Source organism: Bradysia coprophila (genome assembly GCF_014529535.1).
Source record: "Bradysia coprophila strain Holo2 chromosome X unlocalized genomic scaffold, BU_Bcop_v1 contig_20, whole genome shotgun sequence".
In the NCBI taxonomy this organism is placed as follows: domain Eukaryota; kingdom Metazoa; phylum Arthropoda; class Insecta; order Diptera; family Sciaridae; genus Bradysia; species Bradysia coprophila.
In genome coordinates this window covers 1,960,128-1,986,827 of record NW_023503307.1, presented here as the reverse complement: position 1 = coordinate 1,986,827, position 26,700 = coordinate 1,960,128, and the positions used below count along the sequence as shown (strand labels likewise).

At 33.1% G+C, this 26,700-nt stretch overlaps 1 protein-coding gene and 1 long non-coding RNA gene across 3 annotated transcripts in view; one reads left to right on the top strand and one right to left on the bottom strand.

Moving 5' to 3' along the window:
• Positions 1-26,700, bottom strand: part of LOC119068856 (serine/threonine-protein kinase tousled-like 2) — a 72,672-nt gene that overhangs the window by 38,503 nt on the left and 7,469 nt on the right. The window contains exons 3-4 of one of the 2 annotated variants that reach the window (XM_037172682.1): positions 20,138-20,328; positions 19,727-19,809 (exon numbers count right to left, since the gene is read on the bottom strand). In XM_037172682.1, the coding sequence (XP_037028577.1) occupies positions 19,727-19,809; positions 20,138-20,210 (156 nt within the window). In that variant the 5' untranslated portion in view covers positions 20,211-20,328. The remainder of the gene's footprint in view (positions 1-19,726; positions 19,810-20,137; positions 20,329-26,700) is intronic. The other variant, XM_037172683.1, reaches the window with a different exon arrangement.
• LOC119068905 lies at positions 8,728-10,840 on the top strand. The gene is made up of 2 exons (XR_005086247.1): positions 8,728-8,822; positions 8,891-10,840. It is a non-coding gene; the product is annotated as an uncharacterized LOC119068905 (long non-coding RNA).

Below are 26,700 nucleotides of genomic sequence, written 5' to 3'. Positions count from 1 at the left end.
TTGTATAGAGAAATTCTAAAATTAAGTTCATTATCATAATAAAACGGGTGACGCACTTCTGTGTAAAATTGGAATAAATAGGATTGAAGGAAGTGAGTCACCCGTAGCGTAAAAGACCCAACAACTGTACTAAGCTGAGTACTCTTTCCGGAGATTTAAATACTTTTTTTTCTTAGGTTGAAAATCTGGTCATTTGAACAGTTGAACGCGAACGCAAACACAAAATTCCAATCATATTAAAATTCCAAGATAATTTTGGAATGAAAAAATAATAAAAAAATCTCTGTGTGCACTGCAACTAACCAGTGTGTCACACATTGAATGTATGAATTTGAATTAGAGAATAAAATTGGCATAATCATTTTCAAGCGGAGAATACAAGTTTATAATGCATAGTCGAGGTGTGGCTAAAAATAGTAGCAGTTTAGTGCAATTTAATTAATTATGGCAAATTTTCCAGACTTCAGATTCGTTATTCTTGATTATTTTCGAACAAATTGTGTGAAATTGTGTGATCGAAATTTATAACTATACGAAATTAGACAGCGTGGTACAGTGTCATGTTGTTGTTGCAAGAATAAAAGAGTTACAAGCAAGAGATCATTGTGCAGTGATTCACTGATTTGGCAGAGTATTTTGTCTATTTTTTATTACGATGTAAAAAAAAACTGCCACACAAACGACTGAATATAATGGCACACTTTGAGTCCATGCAATGCCGGGTCAAAAAGAATATATAGAAAAGAAGAATAGCCGACATTTAAAATCTCATTTTCACACATGTGCCTTCACTCGGTTATAAACGAATTCAGATTTCTCATTTTCTCTCACTTTCGCATCCATTTCAAATTCAAATGCTGCACTCGGATACAACATTTCTGGTAAAATGTTCCCAATGTTCCCTTTATCGTCGCAGGATATTTTAATCCGATAAAAAACAAAAAAATCTCCCATACCGAACGAAAAAAACAAATAAAATGTCTAAGCATACAAGAAATGTCACACAACACTCCGTCGTCGTCGTTTCGTTTCCATACAACCAGCGCTGCTAGTGGTTGTGTATGTTACCATGACCATGACCAACCTCAAGTTCTCATTATATGTATAAAAGATTGGAAAAGTATCAGAGCTTAAAAGCTTACCCGCATTATCCTGGATATATTTTTCGTTGAATGGTATTTCAATTAAAATTCATTTTTTACTTTTTGAATGGAAGAAAATTATCGGAAAAAGAAAAAAAATTTAACAAAAAAAAACATCTCACTGTAACAACATCACAAAATTAGCATTTTATTTATAACTAAAGTACATATGTACGTATGTTTCCATACACTTTTACATATACACTATACACATCGAACTGTCTACTAAAAAGTTATATGTATAAAATGTTGAATGTGTAGATCTATTCTATATGTACGTACGATAATACACATCGATATGTACACCTAAAAGTGTATACTCGGTAAAGTTTTGTGCGAGTTTCAAAGTTTATATGTTTTGGTATATAGCTACGAAAACCGACTATTTGAGTATGACTATGGGGACAAGATTCGCTTACGTTTTTGTTCCGTTCGATAACCGACTGCCTTCAGTAAGCTCGACATTACAACATTTTAGCAACAACAAAACGAAAAATATAAAAAAAAAATAATACAAATATTTCAAGCCTTGCGCTCTGGAAGTGCTTTAATTTTAAAGAGTACGTTCCATACACATTTTTGTGTTATATACATTTAGCGCTTATTGGAGGACTTTTTTATTAAAAAAAATACGACGAGAATATATAAATGATGTGTATTTTGGTTTATAGATGGTGTTTTATATAATAATGTATTTTGCTTAGCAGAAAAGTATTACCAGATTTGTAGTATTTCCGCTGTTGAAAAACTTCAAAAGTGATTATACGAAAAAGAAAAGAAAGAAAGAAAAAATCGTTGGCTTTTTTCTCCTATTATTTTTCATTTTAGTTTATTGTAAATTGCGAATAAAAACATGGTCTATAATATACACAGCACAATCTATACATTTTATACTGCCAATACATGTGCAGTATAAAATATTTTCGTATTAAAGTGATGTTAGAGATTTCATTTTCGCCTCTCGCTTTGATGTAGAAAAAAAACCCACATTATATCTAACCAATATACATATTGCATCTCTTTAGCCCATAGATGCAATATTGAATTGTAACTAATTATAAAATATCAAATATATATACTCGGGTACATGCAATTTGCCGGCCATTTTTAGAAAGTTTCGAAATGACCGAATGAGAATAATGATTTATATTCGATTTTTACTTTTTTTTTTGCTTAAATGATTCATTTTTTTAACTGAATTCATTTTGTTTGGATACAGTAGGTTTCCATTTCGCAATAGAGAGAAGAAATACAAAAAAAAATCTGTGTAAGTAAAGCACAATCATTTATATATGTGAAAATAGAATGGATTTTAGATTTGAAAATAATTTATTTTTAGCCAGTCAGTCGTGTTAGTTACATATTAATGGAATCAAAATGGTGTTTGAACACTTATAATGCGGCTGAATCTGTCATTAATTTGACATTTTACGCAAATTCATAGAATAAATCGAGAAAAAAAATCAAATAACTAGGCCCAGTTTCACCGTTTTCATGTTCTTTATTTATTTATTTTAATTTTTTTATTCAATGCAGTACTAAATTTAGCATTTGTATCAGCGATTGATCAAATCTTAAATTTAATTCTTCTAGTCCTTCAAATGTTATAAGTGTTGCATTGAAATAACGACGATCTATGAAATCTATTAAATTTGGAAGAAACCTATTTAAAGCTCTTTAAGACCTCTAAGGCTATTTACGGGTTTTCAATTTTAACTTTGAATTGCCATCATCAAGGCAGGACTCATTTCCACTAAGATACTGTGGCATCACGAATACTATCACTAAAACACTACAGTAACGGTCTTTCAGTGGTTGAGAAGAGGAAAGGGAATTCGAAGCGAAGAATAATTTCAATGGAACGTCTAGGTTGAGGTTAAAACTTTGGTAAAACAATTTCTTGCAATTTATGTTTGAAAAATTCGTTTGAAACGTTTTCCCTTTGTATTGCATAATTTCACATCTTCCACTCGCACATAAATACAATACTTCAATGGATCTGACAAAGAAGAATGGAAAATCACAATGGTTTGAGTAACCTAGGTAATATAGAATGACTGCCACAGTTGTATAGCCCACTTACTGCTGTAGATTCTGGAGACAAAGTTACCCAAAACAGACGCAATTTTCAACTCTTTTTTGTCAGTGAAGTGAAGGCTAATATATCTTAAGTTGATCATATTTGTGATTTAAGGAGACATCGAAGCCGAACGCCATCGTTGGGTGTATTGTATCTTTTCGGCCAAAAATCACTTGGATCAGTGATATCATAGTCATCGAAATTGCACAGACCCCATCCAATGGATAGACATTTCGGACATGTAAAACTACATACTAAGTTTATCTTGGACCGTAACAACGTGGCAACATAGCATTTATGTTCTCATCAGGCGTCTAACATTGTCTATAAGTAGTATGAAGAAATGAAATTCCTGGTATGAAGAAATCGAATTCCTACTTGCAATTTCTTAGGAATTTTCATCGAAATAACTCTTCAACTCATACCATAATTAACTAGAAAAAAATGATGTCGTAAAGTAGTTCAATTTTTATTTTTTTTTTTTAATTTTCAATTGGATCTGCTGTTTTTGTATATTTTTTTTCCTCAGAACTACCAGTTTTAAACATTTTATTGTGCAAAACATATTTAAAAAATTAAATAAAATTCTTGAAAATTCTAAGCCCTTTGGTATCTTTGGAAGCTCTAGCAAGAAATATTACCGACTTATATTTTCCTACTGATTTCCTATATAGATTAATATCACCAAGTATTTTATGGCAGTTTTTGTCTGAAATTTCTGTCTCAGACAAAAAACGAATGTTTATTAAAAAAAATTGTCTCAAAACATTAAACGAAAATGAAATATTTTTCCTAAACGAACTTCAATTTTCAACTCTGTCGCCATATTTGTGATTTTGTTAAAACATTTTTGAATCGAATTCCATCGCAGTGCTAAAGTAATATCGAATCACTAACATCGTCATAATAGAAATAGAACGTTTTAAAATGTTGTTGTTGTTGTTGTCGCTTTTTTTATAGTTTCTGTGCTTCGTTGCATTAGTATATAATAGACTAGCAACAGTTAGATCATTTTGAGCAAACATTTACAGCATATATACCAAATTAAAACGAATAAATAAATATTAGATGTACATTCAGTGGAAATTTCCAGATATTAAATTGATTGTAAAAAGAAGACAAAATTTCCCTCATATTCCTTGCGTTATCATTTTATGTGTGAACAATTAAATTAGTCATTGGTAATACCAAAAAGCCTAATGATATTTGCAACAATTCTAAATATTTATTGATCTCTATGGACGAACCTTTAACTGAACATGCCCAGGGATTTGATTATGCATTTCCTTCTCGTAATCAACAAACAGTTTACATACTGTTTCGAAAAATGCACGATTGATTCCCCTTACTAGCAGAAATTTTGTAACAAAAAATACTTGTCTAGGCCAACAACTAACAACTTGTTTGATTGGAATGAGTAAACTTGTATACCAGACGTATCTAAATTGATAACGCAATAAAATTCACTTGAAACTAGCTCCTATCATTTCATAGATCGACAAGTGGTTTACTGTAAATAGTGATATGATAAAGAATGTCTTTGGGGATCGTTCACAACTACTTTTCGAAGTACTTTTTTTTTAATTTTGGCATTTTTAAATAATTTTGCCCTATTCGAAAAACAATCGACAACAGAGTGTTTGATTGGTTTGAAAATATCGAATATATCGAGTCCTGTGTCGCGTTGCATTTTATTTCTTTAGATGAATAGATTTTAGTCACTGTTCGATGATTAATTATGAAGAACAAAAAAAAAAGTTTTTTTATCTGCCTGGGACGATAATCTCAATGTAATCAGGGCAAATTTGTTTATCTCGATATATCTGTTATCGGCAGATAAAATAGCGTATGTAATGTACCTCTGTCCTAAATGTTTATTTTGACGATTTTGATTATGTACCATGCCTTCGGCTGGGTACATAACTTCCAAATAGTCAAAATAAACATTTTGGACAGAGGTGCATAATCTACTATTTTCGTTCAATTAATTTGGTTTTTTATTTCATTGAACTCTCACATGAAATTAAATAATGACATCAACACAACTAATTTAATAATAAGCCGTCGAAAAAAGAAACAACATTAGAAAGTTCAGAATTTCAATGTTAACACCAAAATTCGTCAAACTGTGACTGTATGGTAAATACGTACATATAAACAAATTACCATTAATGTTTCAATCCCACGATTTTACAACAGAGATTTTATTTGTAAATTAAAAAAAAAAACTTACACACAAACTCCGCTGACTTTTGTGTTGGAGTTTTCGTTATTACTTATGAGAATTCTTGATTTGACTTACCTGAAATGAAAGAAAAAGAAATTAATCAATGGGTGTGAAGATAGTAGCAAGTACTTCAACTGCTAAAAAAATATCAAAATAATGATTTTAGTGAGGTGGAAACGTCAGCACACTGCTATCTAACGATGTTTTCCGATTTGTAAATCAATATCTGACGTCCAAAACGTTCTTTTATTCAACTACACGTGATTCATACATCATTCCTTTGTCGAAAAAGAAGAACTGTATATGCTCATAGAATTCAATCTAAAATCAATTGCAAATGCGGAAAATTTCCCCATTTTCCCTGATATTAGTTTGGATGCGCTCTCTCTCGTACTACGTACATAGCCAAATTTTCCATTGCACAAAATTTATTCAAGGGAAAAATACTAGTATCGATTTAACCGAACCACACAACATTCCATTCAATTAGCTTTATTTGGCTCATCATAACTAACTCTACGAAAACTGTACAGGTATAACACTTCATCATAGACATCATAAAATACCATTTAGATTCCATGTAATATCACAGAATTTCGGCAATTGCCTAATGTCAATTGAAGTATTTTAACAGGATCGATATTGCCTAAATCTTGTTTTCTCGAAAAATTAAAAACGGTTCGTTCAAGTTGAACGACATTCAAAGAGGGCTGCTACAAAAATCAAAAATTTTCTACGCAGCAACAATAAAACTTGTTCTAAGTTTCACCCCTGTGACAAAAACCATTAAGAAAAAAAAAACAATTCGTCTCTCCTATTAGCGATTGGGCGATTCGCGTTATTATATGGCTACACTACATTTTGTTCGCAGCCATTTGCAATTACCAATCTAGCGAAATAAAAAAAATCCATTTTTACATTGAAATTTCTTATCAAAATGTTATATTGAATGAAAATAACTCGAAGGTGATAAAAGGTGAAAACACACATATATATGCATTGCAGCCAAGCGTCATTCGAATTCTAAAGCGTCAACGAGATATTTCGATATTTATTTGAAACACAAATGTGGGCGTCGCGAAAAAAAAATTCGGCAAGTTACGTTTCAATAGAAAACAGATATTCGAGTTAAAAGCTTCGTATAATACGAAGGTACACAAAAAAAAACGTTGAAATTCGTAAAGTTTGTATTGAATTGGAACAATATAAATAGATTCGGATGCTAAGGGCACGCTCCTACATTTGTCAATAATTTCCGAATTTGTTTTACATCCCTCCAAAAAAAAAAAAAAAAAAGTTGGATAAAGGTCGCCCCCAGTGGCAAAGAACGTTTTCATAACATTTCTAGGTATTCGTCTGAAAACTTTATCGAGTCTCGTCAAAAAATCCTTTTCAGTGACAAAAATAAAGAAAAATTTATTGTGAAAAGGAACTAAAATTTCGTATCTCTAGTGCCTAGCTAAAAGCATTTTTATATCCCCCGGTTGCATGAACAACCAATTAAAGACAATGTGGTGCTTCGTCGTAACAATATAAAAATAAGCATCAGCTCCCCAACCCAAAGTCACGTGTCTTCTATAATCGAAAGCGTTTCATTAGAATAAATAATTTAGCAGCCGTTTACTCCTCCTCCATAAAGAAACAAAAAAAAAAATCATAAACAAAAATACCTGTTGCTCTTATACGAAACAAGAGTGAAATATGAATCAAGGATTACGACTACAACACCAACGACAATCTCTCGATCGTGCCACGTATTTAGACAAAACAAATTTTTAAAAAAGCACCGCTTTCAAATAAGACGACAAAAAAACTTGTACAAAACTGTTTTACTAACTGTTATCAACATAGATGGCGCAAAAAAAATAAAACACGAACTATCTCAAGAGTTCGAACCATCAGATCCGTTTTATTTTGTAATGCTGACAACGAACGACTAGCAGCCATATTTACATATATACTAAGAAGCCAATTTGATTGAGGCGAATTATATTTGTTAGCAGAAATATTCAACGAAACAAATAAGGTGTCTTGGAAGACGATTTTATATACATACTTATACGCAAAAAAAAAAAACTTACACACAACACCGACAACGAAAATTTGCTCTTCAAGCAAAAATGAGTTACATCCATCCATGTTTGAAAAAGAAAATTGTAATCGACCTCACACAATATTTATATATATAAAATTGGTCGAACATATCAAATTGACTCGGAATCTTCCTCTCTTTTAACTCAGACCTAAAAAAGTGTATAACAAAATAATAATAAAATGAATCTAAAAACATGACAACGTCGCACACATATTTTTCACTAATATTTCATTGCTTTTTCGATTACATTCATTCCGTTCCATGTTTTCAATTCGCTCAGTGTATTTAATATTCATTTATTATCAGCGAACCAAAAAAAAAACATTTCCATTTTAACAGTTACGACGGGGAAGCAATTTTCATTCTTCTGGTACAATATTAGTATGTCTGTGATATTTTCACAGGAATACACCCTATTAATTGTCCAAGGAAACAGAGTTTTTGATCAATCTTCCGAACAGAAAAATATCACCGGTTCATATTAAAACAAAACAAGAAACAAAACTTGTAGCGCATACGATAAAATGTATAATAATACACACACAGTGTATATATACCCTCGAACCTCAAAGCTTAACATCATAAAAGACGAAAAAAAATAATGTCAAAAATGCCCACCAGAATCAAAACGAGCGCTGCCATCACAATACTAAATTGCTATATTTGCTATATAATCCCATGCCCACAGTGTATTACGTTTATCTCTTCTATACAAAAGCTATATCGTGCCTTGCTATTTATATACACACATTCTGAAGTTATGAGCAAAAGAAGCATGACGACTGCAAAGAGGCAACCTTCGCCGATCAGCTGTTCAATGCATTGTTGCCAGATACGAAACTGGCACACAGCGCGTTTACTCTACACGCCTTATATACTTATATACTCTCGCGTGTGCATAACAACAACAAACCATGTTGTTGTGATACGGTACGGAATTTCGTATTGTATAATCGCGTCTAATCGTTCGACATTATACACACTCCATGCACATTCTGACTTCTATAAATATACACAGGAGTTGTGTTTCATGCTACGAACTCTTTGGTATGAATGGATTTTTATGAATGTATGAGGAAATTCTCTCTCAACGAAAAATTAGTGTTGTCTGATACATAAAATGTTTTTGTATATCGCACAAGCGCGCTGTTGATATTACTTAACGTGAAAATATAACGTTTGTAAATGTGTATACACACATTGGATCTATCTCTGTGTATTACACTTTCGGTGTATGACCAGATGATAAAAAGTCTACAACTGTCATGCCGATAACAAGTAAGTATATTTTTGTCGGAAGAGGTATGTGCAATGTTAAATGAGTGTGTTTGTGTATAAAACACCAGACGTCGGGACAGGCGGCTGAGCGTATAATAACGTTGAGTAGGTTTTATATTATATACTGGCAGTGGCAGACTTTATCGAGAACGAAATTTTCGTTTGGGAATTCTCTAGTCCCCGCAGTCAGTTCAGTCAGTAACCTGTATTCGAACTGTGCACATCTATGGGAGATTTTTCATTTATTTTTATTTTTTGATCTTTTTAGTTTTCTTAGACTTTTTCTTATTTTTGTGAATTTTTGTTTAAATTTAAAATGGAAATTAAAGAATTAAATTGAAATAAAATTGAATTTAGTTTTGAATTTACTAAAAAAAAATAAGTTAAAAAAGTGATTTGGTGATTACTATATGCAGAGCACTACTTTCATCAGTTACAAATTTTTGCGACTCACTTTTTTGTATAGTTTATGTATCAGTTTTCCTGGTGGGAAAAACATCCACCACTCACAACACCGTCATTTTTTTTTTCGATGATTCGACTTTAAAGTCGAACGATTTTTATACGAACAAGCAACACTTCACTTCAAACAATTTATATGGATAAAATATACGTTAAATTGCTGGGTAACATTAATTAGTGAGTTTCACATGTTATGCTGGCTGGCAACACCGAATCTTCACATCTGACACTGTTGTTTTGTAATTATTTATCATAGCAAAAACTTGTGTGTTTTGTTTGGTTTGGTCTTTCTTTAATTCTATTATTGTGTAGTGTATATAAAGTAGGGAAAGACAAGTACCGCTGAGTGTATATAATGTAATAAAAGCAACAAAACGGACTGAAAATATATACTCAAAGTTCAAATGATAATGTCGACATGCGCGACTAAATCCGATATGATGATGACTACCCAGTAAAAAAAGAAGTTATAGAGGAAATATGCGGTGATGATGGTGTATATGAATGGGGAAGGTTCAGGAGAAGGAAGGAGATGACAGAATTGGCGTGTTAGAAACCCATTTTTATACGAAGAAAAAAAAATTGCTCATAGATGCTGGAATATCCTTCCTTGTCGTTTATATGTTTTATACGAATAACATTGTAACATCTATCCGCACTATCCTTTTATTGTACATTGCGTTAAATGTGAGAAAAAAAAAAGAAGAAGAAAAATGAGTAAATGTACGAGCAACGACTGTGCCTTTATTGCTTATCTTATCTTGACGAAAGTTTCAAACATACTCTTCAAGATGATAAAAATTTACTTAATTAAAAAAAAATTATGTTTCGTTAAATGGCTCGATTTCAATTTTTCATTTTTTTGGGTGAAACTTGAACAAAACTTGAAAAAATCCACAATCGCTAGCTATCGCACCGATCACTAACTGACACCAACGAATTTTATGGCTGAACTTTTATGACGGTCAATAAACACAAATAAGAATTTCATTAAGACTACACACATGCCATATATTATTAGCACACAACATCAACAGAAAAGTCTCATTACAAAAAAAAAATAATTGAATTACCTCAACGAAATGGCGACACTATACAGAAAATTATTATTCAACCAAACAAAATGTAGTTGCTGTACTCAATTAAATTGTAGTATTACTGAAGTTGAAGAGAAAAAAAATTTAACATTAACGTCACACTACTAAGTGTGCAAACTGTGGTTTAACAACAAAAAAAAGCGATTTTTTTTTTAAATAATCACGCGCATTGTGTGTATGTGATACCAAATAAATTTGCTGTAGGTTTTTATTTGTATATTTGATCAGTTAGTCCATCAGCGCAAGTTTCTATGACGGAACAGAGTTCGACATTTTCTTGTCAGCAACGGTTTTCGTTGAATATTTGCTGTGTTTTGTGTGAATTTTGCTTATGTTCGATATGAAAAAACGTCGTACTAAATCAACAAATGGGTGGTAGATTTAAATCGATTGACTCGCTATAAATCGGCTACAATTTTTTTTTTGTCTGTTTACGATTATAGCACGAAAATTCACGCATTTCACTATTGCCTAAACCACAAAAAATATGGAGTAATCAAGCAAAGTTAATCGGCTCAACCATCTCCTTCCTGTCCTCACTTTTCCCGGAGTATAAACGGGTTACATAAAAATTCCAATGTTAACACCGCGCAAATGTGTGCATGATATAGTCACAAGATTTTTCGCTTTTATCTCTCGGTAACAATACCACAAACTATTAATAGTTGGATTATATATGTATGTACGAGTTCGTAGTCATTTAATCAAAAGTATGATATTGAGTGTTGACTACTCGACGTTTGGAAAATTTATACTGGTTTTAAATTGAATTTAACTTCTATAAGTCAACTCTGAGCAACGCATTATTGGTTTGGTTCGTGTGTATACAGTTTGTAGTTCGTACGGATTTTCAATTTTAAATTAAAAGAATAGCTCATTCAAACCATGCCATTCAAAACGTCAGACAATCAATACATTTTACGGTAGTTTTTTTTTCAAACTAACTTCTGCCGAAGTGAAATTCACCCAGCAAAAGTTATTGAGTCCAACAAAACACAACTCCCTCCTCACCTCCTCTAAATTCGTATTAGATATTCCAAAAATTGCAATTCAACTGCACCAAAATTGCTTTTAATGGTTTTCCTCTCGCATTTTACTCATGTTTCAATTTTAATGCACGAAAGTTTTTCCGTCGAGAAAGACTATTTCCCAGCTTATACACAAGTTTAGCGAATAAAAAATGTATCCGAAAGTTTATGAAAGCTAAAGTATCACTTCAAAGTTTGCGACAAAAACAGCGAGACTGTTAGGAATAAACTTGGGATTAAAAAAAAATTGGAGTTTTCGGTGCTTACTTCTATCGTAGAAAATGAAGAAACAGGCTGCTAGTTGTCGAATTCCGTCACTAAGTGACGTAAATAATATTATTATTTGTGGTTAGAACGGTTACAGTGAGTTTCATCAGAGGTTTAATCAATTTATTGCAAAATTCAATGGGAAAATGGGAAACTCGGGAAATTTTGATTGTAATTCCTTGACTACAGTTTATTTTGAGATCTGCTTGGCTGCATGGGCAATAAGGTCACCGGATGTTATTAGGAGCAAAACAATGTGTGTCAAGAGTATCAAAGAACTCACTTTCGGTAGCTTTGACCTTTTTTGGATGTTGATCTCAAATGAATTGCTTCAAATTTTGCAGCGCCATTAGTTGCAGAGCATAATAACTGTTTCTATGAACAAACGTATGAAAATGGTCAACCAGTGCCCTGTACTATCAGCATCATGCAACAAGTACCTACAGTAATGATACAAATAAAAATAGACAGGTCGACCGTATTTTTTTTTAAATTCAACACTGAGATGAGACGACAGAGTGTAAACAGTTTATAATCAATACACGAAGAGATATACTTTTTTCTTCCACCTCTTATATAAGTTTTTGTGGTTATTCTGTTACTCTGGCATACACATTGTTGTAACATGAAGTATAGATTTTTCGACGGCCATTTTGATTTTAAAATTATATTTTTTGACATCATACCACACAAATAATAATAATAATGATGTGTGTTGTATACATATATATATATATATATATATGTTCTACTGAATGTACATATATATACTGTGATAAAATGATATAAATGCTAATATATCGAAGAAAAGTAATGAAAAACAAGTTAGGTTGACTATAATAACCTCTTTAGCTTTATGTGATACTTGTGTGTTAAAAATTTATAAATTGAAAACTACCTTCATATTATTACTGTTCAACAGTCATCGTTATCCAGTAATACATTGATAAAAATGGTTCTCGTTAATATTTTCGAAATGAAATTGAAATATGGTTAGTGTTGTATAATAGTACTCACAGGGCGCCGACTCTCATGAATTTAAGAATTCATAACTTGACAGTAAGTTGTCACCTTAAAAGTTACGAATCGTATTGACCACTCATAGCATTACGGTGACAACTGTCAAGTTATGAATTCTTGGAGTGTATACAGTAATGTTCGGTGACGTTCACTGTGAAAATTGTGACAGGTCTACCCGTATAATTTGCATGGATTATTTAAATTATCCAGAATTGGCGCCCTGGGGTGAAACTTATCACAATTTTTATTGTTGCTGCTTAGCACAATTTTGTTATTTGTTCAGCCCTGTTCGAATGTCGATCGTTCAAACAGAACGACCCGTTCTGGCAACATCGACTTCTGTTATTAAATATACTTCAATTGACATTAGGCAATTGCCGAAATTCTGTGGTATCTAAATGGTATTTTCTGCCCAGTCTTTTGTGTGTTACACCTGTGATAGTACCCTATACATATCTGGCCGACAATCGCATATGGCTCCGACTCGGTAAAAAAAAACCTCGTACGAAATTAGACATTTTTATTGTTACAAAAAAAATTATATCGACAACAATTGCATGCAAATTTCGTGCATATTTTAAAACAAAATTGTGCAATTTATAACACGAAAATAAACGAAAAAAAAAAATGTATTTGAAACGAATAGCGTAGAGTAAATGGCACAATTTTAATGTTGGTATTGTCTACGTTGATGGTTCGTTCGTTCACGGTATTCGCCTTTTTTTCTTTATTAAATTAAATGTATTTACAATCTACAGTTAAGACGTTAATGAGAGTCAGTTCGGTCGTTTTTTTTTCACTATACTTCAAATTGAATGTATTTATGTGTTTCAGTTAAAACATTCCAACCAAACAAAATAGAAAATTTTGCGTTTTATTTTTAGACTTTCGACGAAAATGTTTTGGATTATGATAGAAAAATCTCTAAAACAAGTTATATAAAATTATGTATAGCGTAAAGTTGTTGATGTATAAAATACCTATTTTGCTTAGCTGATTCCGGCCAACTTCAGCGAACGACCAGAAAATTAAACATTCACTTTATATTACATACAATATATGATGACGACTAAATCATTAAAAACATGAAAGTATTTTTACTCGGCAAAAGAAGCGACTTACGGCATTTGAAATTGAAATTATTTATTTTTCACTTCGTGTAGCGATAAGGCTAACCAAAGAATTTTATTGACGATAAACAAGAACAACAACAAAAAAACGTATGTCTCCAGTATGTACAATTATATCGAATCTGTTCATTGATAGGTGACCTTTTTCGGAAATTATATTTGCGTTTCTGAAATTATTGTATCACACGAATCAAGTATGGAGTCTACCTACTGTATACTGTATACGTTTGACGTATCGCTACACTATATATAAATGTGAGTACGAGAATTGCAGTTAAATTAATATGTCTGTGGCATGAAAATGCTCTGCACATATCGCACAAAATAGACCTGAATTCGAAAGTAAAAAAAAAAAACAAAAGAAGAAGTGTAGAATGAATATTCCCAAGTGCAGAATGAATATTACCAGTGTAGAAAGGGTGTGCCGAAATGAATTTATCGATTTTATGCAACTTAAGCGCAAAATTTTATTGTACTAAACGGAAAACATAATACAGAAAATACAACAGCTAGTGTCTGCGAAAAGTGGAAATTTTTTTAATCCATTACGGAATTTAGCAATGAACGCATTGTGCAGAATGCACACCGATTTTTTTGTTGTTGTTGTTTGTTTGTTTACTCGACATAATCAACATAAAAATTGTCGGCTATCGCCTTATGTCAATTGAAGTTTTTTAACAGAAGTCAATGTTTACCAATTTCGATCTCTTGAAGAAGAAAAAAAAAACAAGTTTACACAACATTAAAATCGAAATTTGTGCAAAGCAGCAACAAAAAAAGTCGTCTAAGTTTCCCCCCTATGCCTTCAATGTTGAGTCCGGATAAATTAAATGAAGCATGCATAGCTGAAGTATTGAATTGAATACACAACAGTTTCCACATGACCTTGACATTCCGCCAAATATATAATTTATATTTCGATTAATTTTATTCAGTTGAAACGATTAAAGCCGTCACACAATATAATCTAAGAAAGAGAGTAACGTAAATGATCTTCCTCCCATTTCCATAAAGGCTGTCGTAATAAGTCCGACTTAGAAGATTTAGTGTTGAAGGAAGTTTGAGTCGGTACATTTAAGGTAAGCACAAGATAATAAAGGTAAGCAGAACACATCGAGAAAATATTCATTGATTAAAGTTGGTAAAATGTAAATGAAACGTACAGCCACGTATAATTTTGCGACAAAGCTTTATACACACAACTATCCAGCCATATATAACTGACGTTCGTAATTACCAAAATGAGAAGTAGAAAAAGACGAAAAATGTCGAAAACTTTACAAGCTCTACCGATGATACGCAATGAAGTGAACGTAGTTTCAATTTTCAAAAGGCAAAGGAACATTATCCTATAACACTTTTGAACAACACCGCCCTTTTTATCACAGCACAACAAAAAAATAGGGAAAAAAAATCTCACAAAATTGAAAAGAGATTTTTGCTTTGTGTATATAGTATGACGAACACTAGCATATCATTGAATTTGATAAAAATATTCTACACAACCTCGGCAGAGAGAAACAGCAAAAAATAATGGAAAATATCGGTTATAAGGATAAATGAAAATGGTGGTGGGTAATGGACACACTTTATATACCATGAAAGGTCGATGGATAGATAGCCCGGGACGGGGATTTTTTTTCATTCGTTCATTCAACACAGTAAACAAGCATCCTGGTAGGACATGCAACATAATATGGCCACATCAAAATTGTCGACTCGCACGAAAAGTATCAATAAATTTGATTGCATACTCAAGAAAGTGAGCTATAAACAAACCGATTCGATATTAATTTCCAGTCACAAGACCCAAGAGACATTCACCAATCAGTAATCTAATCAAAACGCAAAACCTGCTTTAACATCCATTTTGAGTTAAAGTTTTCTCATGCATATTATACACAAAGGAAATATAAAAAAAATATTCTCAGCACCAAACATTTTATTGATTTTGTCTCCGATGTGCCGAAGTAACTATATCTCTCTAAGTTCAGCTGGAAATCTTCCCTTTTTCTTCGTGGATATTTATAGCCTTGAAATTCACTTTATACACACACATATAGTTACCTCCGTGCCACCCAAAAACAACGAAAATAGAAGGCAGAAAAAAAAATCATCAACCCCCCCGTTTGTGTACATAATACTATTCGGGAAAAAAAACCTCAAACTCCTCAATTATTCATCTCCCCAAATGTTTGGTTCGGGCAAAACTTAAAGCAGCTCGAAAGTAAGCAAAACCAACGAGTTCATACACAATATTTTCAAACAAAAATTTAGCATTTTGGGCGTGTCACGACCGCAAAGCATTACAGTGGTTTTCATTTTTCTTTCGGTTTTTTTGTGCAATTTCGTATATGTGATCTTGTAAGTAATTTCGAATATACATACGGTTGGCAGAAACGGTCACGGAAAATCTTCGGCGTGTTTGTTACCTTACAATAAAGTAAGGGAATTTACAAAGAATTTAACCGTTTTTACTAAGTTTTACAACCAATAAACATTGCAGCTTATTTGCCGGTCGTAACGTCACACATGAAATAAGCACATACTACAGAAATTCGATTATTGATACTATTTACATACAATACATGTGGGTCATCAGTGGATTTAGGACAGTTCATTGTTTTAATTTGCCCTAGCCGACCTTAAGTTCCCACATTATCTATTCAATAGATAAAAATTTCCATTCAATGACAAAAAACACTTGTAAAACAGAAAAATTCATTTAAGGAGGTCGGTATCTTGTACTAGTTATAGCATTTTGAGAAATTATGCAAAAAACTTTTTCCGAAAATATATTGGTTCTAGATTCAAGGCTGCACTGAAGGACCTTCAGTGAAGGTGTACCTGACAAGTGTACTGCTAGTTACGTATTGAAGAATTTAAACCAACTGAAACATACGGATGTAATTTTTGGGGGTAGACTTAGGCTTTATTGGCTTTTAGGTCAAAGGTCAACGACTAAAATAGTCAAATGGAAAAGTGTTTGGTTTCAACAGCTCGTTTCTCATTTTATACAAAATGTCAAGACATTTCGTGTGTAGAAAGTTGAATCTGCTCATACACGTTGAAACATTCAATTTATTGATTATTGTCAACGTTTATGTTTTGTTTGTTACCTTGATTTAACAAAAAAAAACCACCCCCTATGGGGCATGAACGTTTTTCTTTATGCAGGGGAAATTCGATTTATATTTTAACCGTACTTGGGATCACTTAATGTAAGGGAGGAATGAAATGTGGGAAAATAAACTATGATATGAGCCCTACAGGCGTTTATTTATTCGCACTTAGTGGAATTCTGTGTAATTGTGGGTCAACAGAAAAATTAACTTTTTGTTTTCAACATTGAACCATTTTTGTTGGAAACAAACCAACTTTATTTGACCTTTTTTGGTGTAATGCAAAGCAGCAATGCATGGCGTTTCCAACAGCTTACTCCGATAAAATGAAATTTTCCAAAACAAATATTAAAAATAAATAAAAATGAAACAGTCCTCCGACAGTCCTTCTACTTTGCACAACAAACACGGTTAAATGAAATCAATATATTTTGTCTATCAAAATGTCGTTATCGTTATCATTCCGTCAACTAAAATTGAAACTCAATATTATTCATATTACAACTGAAAATAGACGGTTGGTGCAAAGTGTCACATAGACATCACTTCAGAGAGTACGACAATTTTTTTTTAAGATGTGGGAAAACATGGTATTTATCGCTAAGAATAATGGAATTTTACATTCAAAGCCGCCATTTATCTTTGAAAACATTGGTATATAAAAGCTCAAATAACTCTTGGGTATAAAAATCTAGTATGAAAAGTATATAAGAATATTATGTATATAAAGCGGTTGTATTGTCGAGGCATTATGTATACAGTACATTGTATAGACTTATGTGGAACATTAAGTGAATGTATGCTACAGAATAGAACATACGATTTGATAGAAATATAGAAAATAATATTGTGGAATGTTGTGGAAGAGATGTAAGGAGATTTTGAATCAGGTTTCGTTTATATTCCGTACTATTCTGAACACATCACTATTCAGCTAAGAGTTAGGTTTACAGTGGAAACCGCTATACTAAAATGTACAAATGTACACATCATCCACATCTACCAACCAACACCACCCTTCACATAAAATATATGAATTACAGGGTGGCGTGGGTGTTCCGCTACACAAAATTTTCGTTCATGTACACCAATATGATAGTATGAAAGCTAAGCAAACTCTTGGTTATAAAATTAAAGGTAGGTGGTTGGAGATGGTGAAGGTTGTTTGGCAGAATGGTGGCTCCTATGTGTACTATATAATATTCAGGCTAGCTTGGATATTTTCTAGTACAAATGCATGAGTTGGGAATGGATGTGAATAGAGACTTTTCTCTACAATTCTATGTGTTCTATATTATATAAATAAAACTCCACTTCATTCCACTGTTTTCTCTGTACCGAGTTTTGTGTTGGATAATTGATGGTATGGGAACAAAGTGAGATCGAGATGAAATGAGTGTTATATACGTGGTATGAGGGTGTGTATAGTATATTTTGTGTTTATACGTTACATAGGATTATTTGTGTGTTTATATATCTATCTATATATCTATCTCTACATATAATTCGGATGGATAGGGTTGGTTCGGTGTTATTTGATGGGAAGCTTTTTGCAGCAGCCGTTGCTGTTGAATAGTATGGTACACTCTACAAATCCAGCATCCCATAGGCATAACACACACAAAAAAAAACATATCCAACAAGCGGCCAAATGGTAACGAGAAGAGCAAAGAGGCAGATCGATTCTGTGGCGGAAATGGCATTTTTTTTCGTTTATGAAAAAAAAAATCGAAAATAAAAATCAGAACAGTACACATACACCGTAAATGTCACGGTGCGTGATATTTATGAAATAAAAATGCATTTTTCATAATTCATTGGGCTGATTGAAAACCATTTTTTTGTGTGTTCGTTTGAGTTGCATGGACCCGAGCCACGTATATGAACCATTGCGAAAATTAACATTCTTACAATAATTTCACTACCGTTTATAGATGGGCACAATATTATCAGATACAGCGCAAATGCATACAGAATACCTATAAAGCATAGATGTTTTATGCTCGGTTTGTTGTAGGAGGTCGGTGAACTCATGAGTCAAAAAAGAATTCAATTGTGCAACTCAGATTTTCGTATTTGTAGGCAGCTCTGTACAACTATTTTTCAATATAAATGCGGTAAGAGCAACGAATGTGTGTGCGATGCTAAATTTGTTACGTCATTCTATCGTCTTCACAGAGAAGAAGAAGTTATTTGATTCCTATGATGTTACCGGATTGAATTATATCCCCAGGTTAGAGAGTCTTGTCAATCTGGCCGGCGATGATGGGGTCAGGTGAAGGAAAAACTCATGTTCTGATAAAGATTTCCATCTAGGATTTATAAATCCTTATCAGAACCTAAGGAGCCATTAATTGCATCATCGCTGGTCAACTACATTTCTACTCCAATAAGAGTAGAGAAAATTTATTTTCATGAAATGTCGACGCACCCTGAGATAACAGCAAGATATTCGGAAATATTTTTAAGTGATTTATACACAGATGGCGTTTCTTGCCGGAAAAATCAGGATATTTTTTGTAGAAATCTTTCAACTCAAGCATCTTACCGCATACGTTTTTCAATTTATGAAGTCCTGAATCGGTAAATTCAAATTGACGATGAAATCAAGAGGACATTATAAAAACAAACAACTTTATCACTGTCACCCGTCAAGAGATGTGGTGATATCTAGCATGAAATGCTCTTTAGTCTGTTCAAAAAACAATTCAGCCGAATTGAGTGCGGTATGTTGTTACTTAAATGATTTGAAAAAAAAAACAACAAATGTTTACATACCCGAACACCGATACATCTCGCTTCAAGTAGTTCCTGCTTTCGAGGATCCAATGCGGGTTGTAGTTCCATTTTAACCGCAGCACCTGAAACAGATATAAGGAAGAAAACATTTTATTCAATTCATAAATGACATAACGGATGGTAGTGACACAGTTGCGTTAAAGTGTGAGATATTTTAGTGTTCATTTTCTTATATTTGTTCACCTGGCATCAATACAAGTATGGGTATTTAAGTTGTTAGAAGTTCTTCAAGATATTATCAGTTGTCATGGTTAACAAAGGAATAATGGACTGATCTATTCAAATATTAGGTACTCTGTTTTAACCTTCAAAACAGGAATTTCCATTGGATATATTCACGGAATTGACATTCCAAAAAATTGTTAAATTAAATAAATTTTTCTACTCTACCTTGAACTGGAATATGATCGTCCACAGCAGTAATGCAAATTGTGCTGGTAAGCTGTTCACTAACTCTTTCCATTTCGGTGAAAGAATACGGAGCATTACCTCATAAATTTTTGAACAAAAAAATTTCAGGGATGTGGATTTTTTTTCTAAATGTTAATTAAACTGAACATCAATTTGTTGGAACCGATTGGCTGAAATAAAAAGAAAAGAAATAATTTTTTCGGAAGTAATTCTAACGTGCTTCTGGATGTTATTGTGGATAGAATAGAAATGAATTCACGATTTAGCAAACTGAACGTATATTACATGACAATGATTTAACCCGAGAATTAATGAATGATAAATCCATTGGAAGAAAATTGTTTCAAAGTTTCAAATTGGTCGATCGTATTTTTACACCATATTGTTACACTCAAGACGAGAAATGTTTGTTTTAGTAAGTACTTTTGCTTTTCAGAGGTATTAGGTCCCTAACAAGGATGTATATCACAGTCAACTAATATCCTAAAGAAGCCCCATTGGAGTCAAAATAAAGGTATTGGTGCGCCAGAAGAAATTAAATTTCTGTTGGAAGTATTGGAAGTCTCTCGAGTGTGAATTTGTCTTGTTCTTAATTTGTTGTTTATATTCCAGTGTATGTGACATCAACTCCCTATAATTTGACACCGATTTGACGTTACACAAATTAAGGTATCAGACAAAAGTATAAATTGTCTGAGCCTGCGATGTCTCCTACCTATAATTATAATTGCATTGTGTTCACCTTCCACTTTTCCGTTTATTTTCGGCTACGTAAACGTCATCATGTGCGCACATAACACGTATGAGTGTAGCAAAGACAATCTCTATATAGCTTTTAATTTGATTGTTTACTATATAAGGTGTGTGTGTGTGCTTGGGGACTAGCTAGTGAAATCGGCAGTAAAAAGGTTCTGAACATTTCAAATTAGTTACAATCAATTTATGTTTGAAACACTTCCTTTATCTATATTATTGACAGATAAACCTTGAGTTATCTACTATCCTATGCATATAGGGCCTTCAGCTGAAATGTATTACTCATTACCGACTAGTAAATTGAAAATTCTTCATGAATCTTCTTCAGCCAGGTCAAAGTTTAAAATAAAAACGCAAATTCGCCTAAGAGATGAATGGCGAAAAATCACGGGGAATCTAATGTTGGTCTTTAAAATTTATACCAAACGAAAAGTTATGTAATTGAATTCAAACTAAATAATTTCTCTGAAAAATAAATTCATCTCTTAATGCAAAGATATGACAAAAACGATTATCCCACGCAAAATGTCCTTCTATTCAAATGTTGTGTAATACGCACAACTGCGTCATGCTATGATTAAAATGTCGAAACTGCGACATGACGTTATGTTATTGAATCTGAAAATTACTCAGTCAACTAGACAAAGAATTGGCTACCGACAGCAATTTCACCATAAGTACTCTTTTTGTTTCGTCAAACCCGAGGGGTAAACCACTATTTTGTGATTAACATGGTTAATCAGTTAATCTGTTAATCAGAAACATAAGTTTTGTGAATCCAAACGGTTAATCGGTGATTAACATTGATTAACCGCTATATTTTACGTTTATTTGTAGTTTTGCGACGATTCCCCCGGTCAAATGTTGGTTAATCAGCAATTCGTCATCATGTTAATCAATGGTTAATCATGTTAATCACGTCAAAAAATAGAGTGGTTTACCCCTCGGTCAAACCATATTGGGTGGGGTTGAATTTTGTATCAGTTGAAGCATTTATGTCTGAAAATTAGCTAATATAATCAGAAACCGAAGCGTTTAGGAGCGCGAAAGAGACTAAAGTAATCTCAATTTCATTATTGGAAGGATTTATGTCTAAGTTTGCCTCAGCTGTTTTACCAGCTGGTTTAATCATATGAGAACACTGCTTATGCGTGTTTGTGACTTCTAAATCGAATTATCAGAAAGGTAGGTGTTTGTATAAGTGAACCAGCTGGTAAAACATCTGAAGCAAACTTAGACATAAATATGGTTGACATTAACTGTAAAACAATTAAATTCGCAAAAAAACTCTAATTTCAAACAGTTAATAGAATTAGTGTTTCAGTCGAATTCATTCACATGCCATATCGATGTTACCTTACAAATACAACACGAACGTATTATAACGTTATTTCTCATGTGAAATAAATTGAAATGAATTGAAATTCGCATACAACTTAAACGGTCCTGACATCTCGACCGCCGTTCAACGCTAAAATGACGTTAGGGTTCATTAGTGTTAGTGTTCTTGTATCGTTTTCAAAAACGTTTCATTTTTTCGTTAAGTGCTGAAAATACAGTAAGTCCATGCATTGACAATTCATATTCTGAGTCAGGCGCAGCCAACACACTTCTACAATAAGAAAATCTATTTTTAGTCCATTATCTTATCTACAAAATATTACTACAAAGTCGTAGATAGTTTTTACATTTTTACTCTCCTAACGATACATCACATTTACAAAAACGTTGCTGGATCTGTCGCCCGTAAAATTTGAATAATCGTGAACGGAGGCTACAATTCGATCAGTTCTATTATGTGTATTGATTTGAATAGATTTATTTATAGTCGCTTAGAGTAAGGGACCGGGGATATAATGGTACTTGTGTGCAATAAGGGAATCGTTTTGTAATCTGATGAAATTTGACGAATCGTGTCTATTGAGGACAAAAACCACGGTGATGAGCACGTCATAATCTGAAAAATGGTTTTCATTCGTTGGATCAAATCATAGCCCTGTATCGTTACGATCGTTGTGAATCGAATGTCATTTTTCCGAATGGAATACATAAGCATGAGCGCCGAGAAGACGTTTTCTCTCTATTGAATTTATATCGGAATTTTTACATCAATCAATTTAGAGCATGTTACGTGCGACATCAGCGGTAATAGTTCAGTCTGTCAAGATAAAAATAGTAGTAAAATCTACTAGGTTAACAGACATATTTTTTTCCAACAATGCTTCAGCTGTTCCATGCACTCACACACTTACCCAGCTAATATTTATTGATTTATCACTGCGAACCACAAATTACTTAAAAAGGAAGGAATGAACACAAAAAAAAACTCAAATTGTAACTATACGCTAATGCCTCTTCTCTTCACTGCTCTAAATGTGTACACAAAACACATAACTAACATCTGTCATAATATGGAAAAATTTCATGCGCGATAACAATTTTCTGAGTGAATACTTTGATACTAGAAATACATAACGTTTTTGTTATGTACTTACTCCATCTTTGTATTTTATTTTATTTTTTCTACCTTTTTCCATATTATATGTGTATAAAGCAGACATAATCGTATATTTAAAAATGTTTTTAAACAAGTTTTCGGTTAATATTATCTGTACCAGTGTGGATGTGACGTTTCAATTTATTTTACATACAAAATTTATTCCAAAAAATTGATAAACAAACCGAATGTAATTAGAGCTGTGTACAATAGTAATCGTAAGCAAACAAGAACCGATAAAGCTATATGGAACAGAATATAAAATTGCACGGGTATAAAAGGATGGAGATTGGGAGGGGGAAGATGGAGGCAGATAAATTATTATTTTACTGTTTTACTCTTGTCCGAATAGCGAAATGGTAGAATTTTTAATTTTAAAATGAACGTTCGTTTTAAAACGAAACAATTAAAGGAAACTATTCTCAACAATAGTTCCGAGAAAGCTACATCCACATTTCATGAATTTTAATTGAATGTCATTTTAAGGACAAACTAACAAACAAACGAAATCTTTGGATAAGAGTGGTTTTCCGTTATTGTTTGTTAGTGCCTTTGTTGTTGTGAGAAGTAGAAATGAATCCTGAAGTAGCCTAGAAATGTATAATGTAAATCTAAAAATCTAGCACTTCGAACGATATACAGGCACTAAACATTTCAACTTCTATTTCATCGTGGATGCATCCAAACCACATATGACTCTATTTAGACCAAGAGCACATAAAATTACCTTTCAAATGATACCCCACACGACAATGTACGTTTTGTGTAGCTCGAGAAATTTCTGTAAGAACAGTGTAAGTCTTCGGTTGAAAACTTTAACTGCACGTATTTCAGTGTGGATTCGGCTCAATAGTACATGTGATTACCTTTCTCATGACAACCCACACGACCCTGCACGGCTCGTCTAACTGGAGTAATTTTTGTAAGAAAAGTGCTAATTTTCGCTTTTGGATCACCTCCCACTAGCCACACAAGCTTCGAAGAATTGTTTTGAAAGTGGTTTTGGTTTTTAGGGTGGAAGTCCTTTCTAAGGTCGTCTGTGTTCTATTTTTCATTTCTCTTTTCGATACTGGAAAAAATTTATTTTAAGTTGCAATACGCAGTAAAAGTAGAATCAAGTAGAACCGAATGACAAAAAGAAACGGGCTACTCGTCTGCATCTGAATCAGCACTGTTTTGAACGTGGATTTGTATATTCCTGGATTGGTGGAGGGTTTGGTGTCAGACCTTCAGAACGGGTTTCAGACATTTTCTATGTACCAGTAACATGTGTACCACCGTTTAAAACACGCAAAAATGTTTTTATTTAGTACCGGTTGCATTCCCACAGGAACGAGCCATCAGAACAGTCGGAGCGTTTGCTGCGACTGAGCCCCGTACAAATCCGTATATCTATTGTGTACGTGAGCCTAGTGCGTCTGTCACCCTACTTTGACCGTAAGCCTGTTGCGCCCGTTAATGTAGTTAAAGTAAAATTATTATGACTTAGAAATTGCGCGTAGCGCAATTACGAAGCCCCTTACGACGTTCTTTTCAAATGTAACAAAAATTTCAAATGGCCCTAAAATTTTAATTTATTGACTATAAATACACATAGGTCCGAGGACCCAAATTTTTTTCAACAACATTCTATTCGGCCTTTGATTAGTACTCAATGATTACCTTCCAAATGAAACAAAAATTACGAAAAACGGATGAAATTTACTCGAGTTATATGTAAAATACACATAGGGCCCTAATAGCGGCCTTAGTCCAAGGACCCATTTTTTTTCAACAACATTATATTCGGTGTTCGGATACCTTTCAAATGAAACAAAAATTACGAAAAACGGATGAAATTTACCCGAGTTATATGCAAAATACACATAGGGCCGAGTAGCCTTTCACTTCTAAGGCCCTAACTCACGGTCCATTCAACCGATTTGAATGAACTTTTTTTTCCTCAATTGGTATCGACAATACCTATCGTTTGCCGTTTCATTTACATTTCCATCGTTTATTTTGCGGTAGATATCCCCAAAAGACCTTAAAACACTTAGGTGGCCCTAACTCACTAGGGGCCGACCCGAATATGCCCATCTTCGAACTTAGCCTCACTTTCACCTTTCAGGGGAAAAAAAATTGATTTACTCAAGATATCGACGTGACGGACAGACAAAATTATTATTACGGATTCGTTATCTATGAACATAGGCAAACACTTTGCCCTTACCGTCTGCTTCGAATTCCATCAATTACACACGGCATCGTAATCCTATAAGCCCCTTTGTACTTCGTACGGGGCTAAAAATCGGACATGGATATCTGTCATATCATTGGAAAGTTAGTTCCGAAACGTTTGACTATATGCGCCAAAAAATTTGACCTTCGGAAAAATTCTGAAGCCTCAGTAAACTTGATACATGTCATCAATCTAATGTAAACCCAGAGAGCCTTTCAAGTTATCCATGTCCTGTCCAGCAGTATTAAAAAAGCTATTTCTTGTTTGAAAATCAAGACCAAGAGCAAGACCTGTCCAGGGATATACAAATTAGCCTTCCAAAAAATAGTGCTGATTTTGGTGTGTTGAAATTAAAGAGAATCCGAGGGGTAACCGACTGGCCAAAATGGTGGCAAATCAATTTCTAATTCCTTTCAATTCCGCTTAATTACCTCAATTACCGGACCAACTCGTCTAATTGCCGGATTCGCTCTATTTCCTTTCAATTCCGTTCAATTCCTTTCAATTTCTTTCAATTCCCTTTCAATTCCCTTTCAATACCCTTTCAATTTCTAAAGGTACTTCCTGTCAATTCCTTTTAATTGCTCTTAATTCCTTTTATTTCTTTAATTAACGGATTAACACCACTACTTGCTGGATTCGCCCTTCAATTCCTATAATTTCAATCAATTCCTTCAAATCCACTAATTTTCGAAATAATTGCTCGATACTTTCAAATAGATATAAATTTAAAGTCAAAGTTAAACCCTTAAGAATTTTGGAAAAAGAATCGTGAGATTATATCAAGATAAAATTTGGAACAACTATGTTGTCCTACATTTGTGACTCATTTTGTTAGAATCTTTAATTTTTACTCATACTTTTAGAAGAGATTTTTCAATTTCAATTTAGATTAAACCGTCCAATTGACTGCAGTTTTGTTTAAAATGATTTCACATCGCACATCATTTGTTTATTTTAGATAAATAGTATTTTTCGTACCAAGCTAGGAAATGACGAAAAAACTTTTGTGCATCCGACAACTGAAATACGACATATTTTGCCATGATTTTTCATTAAGAAATGTCA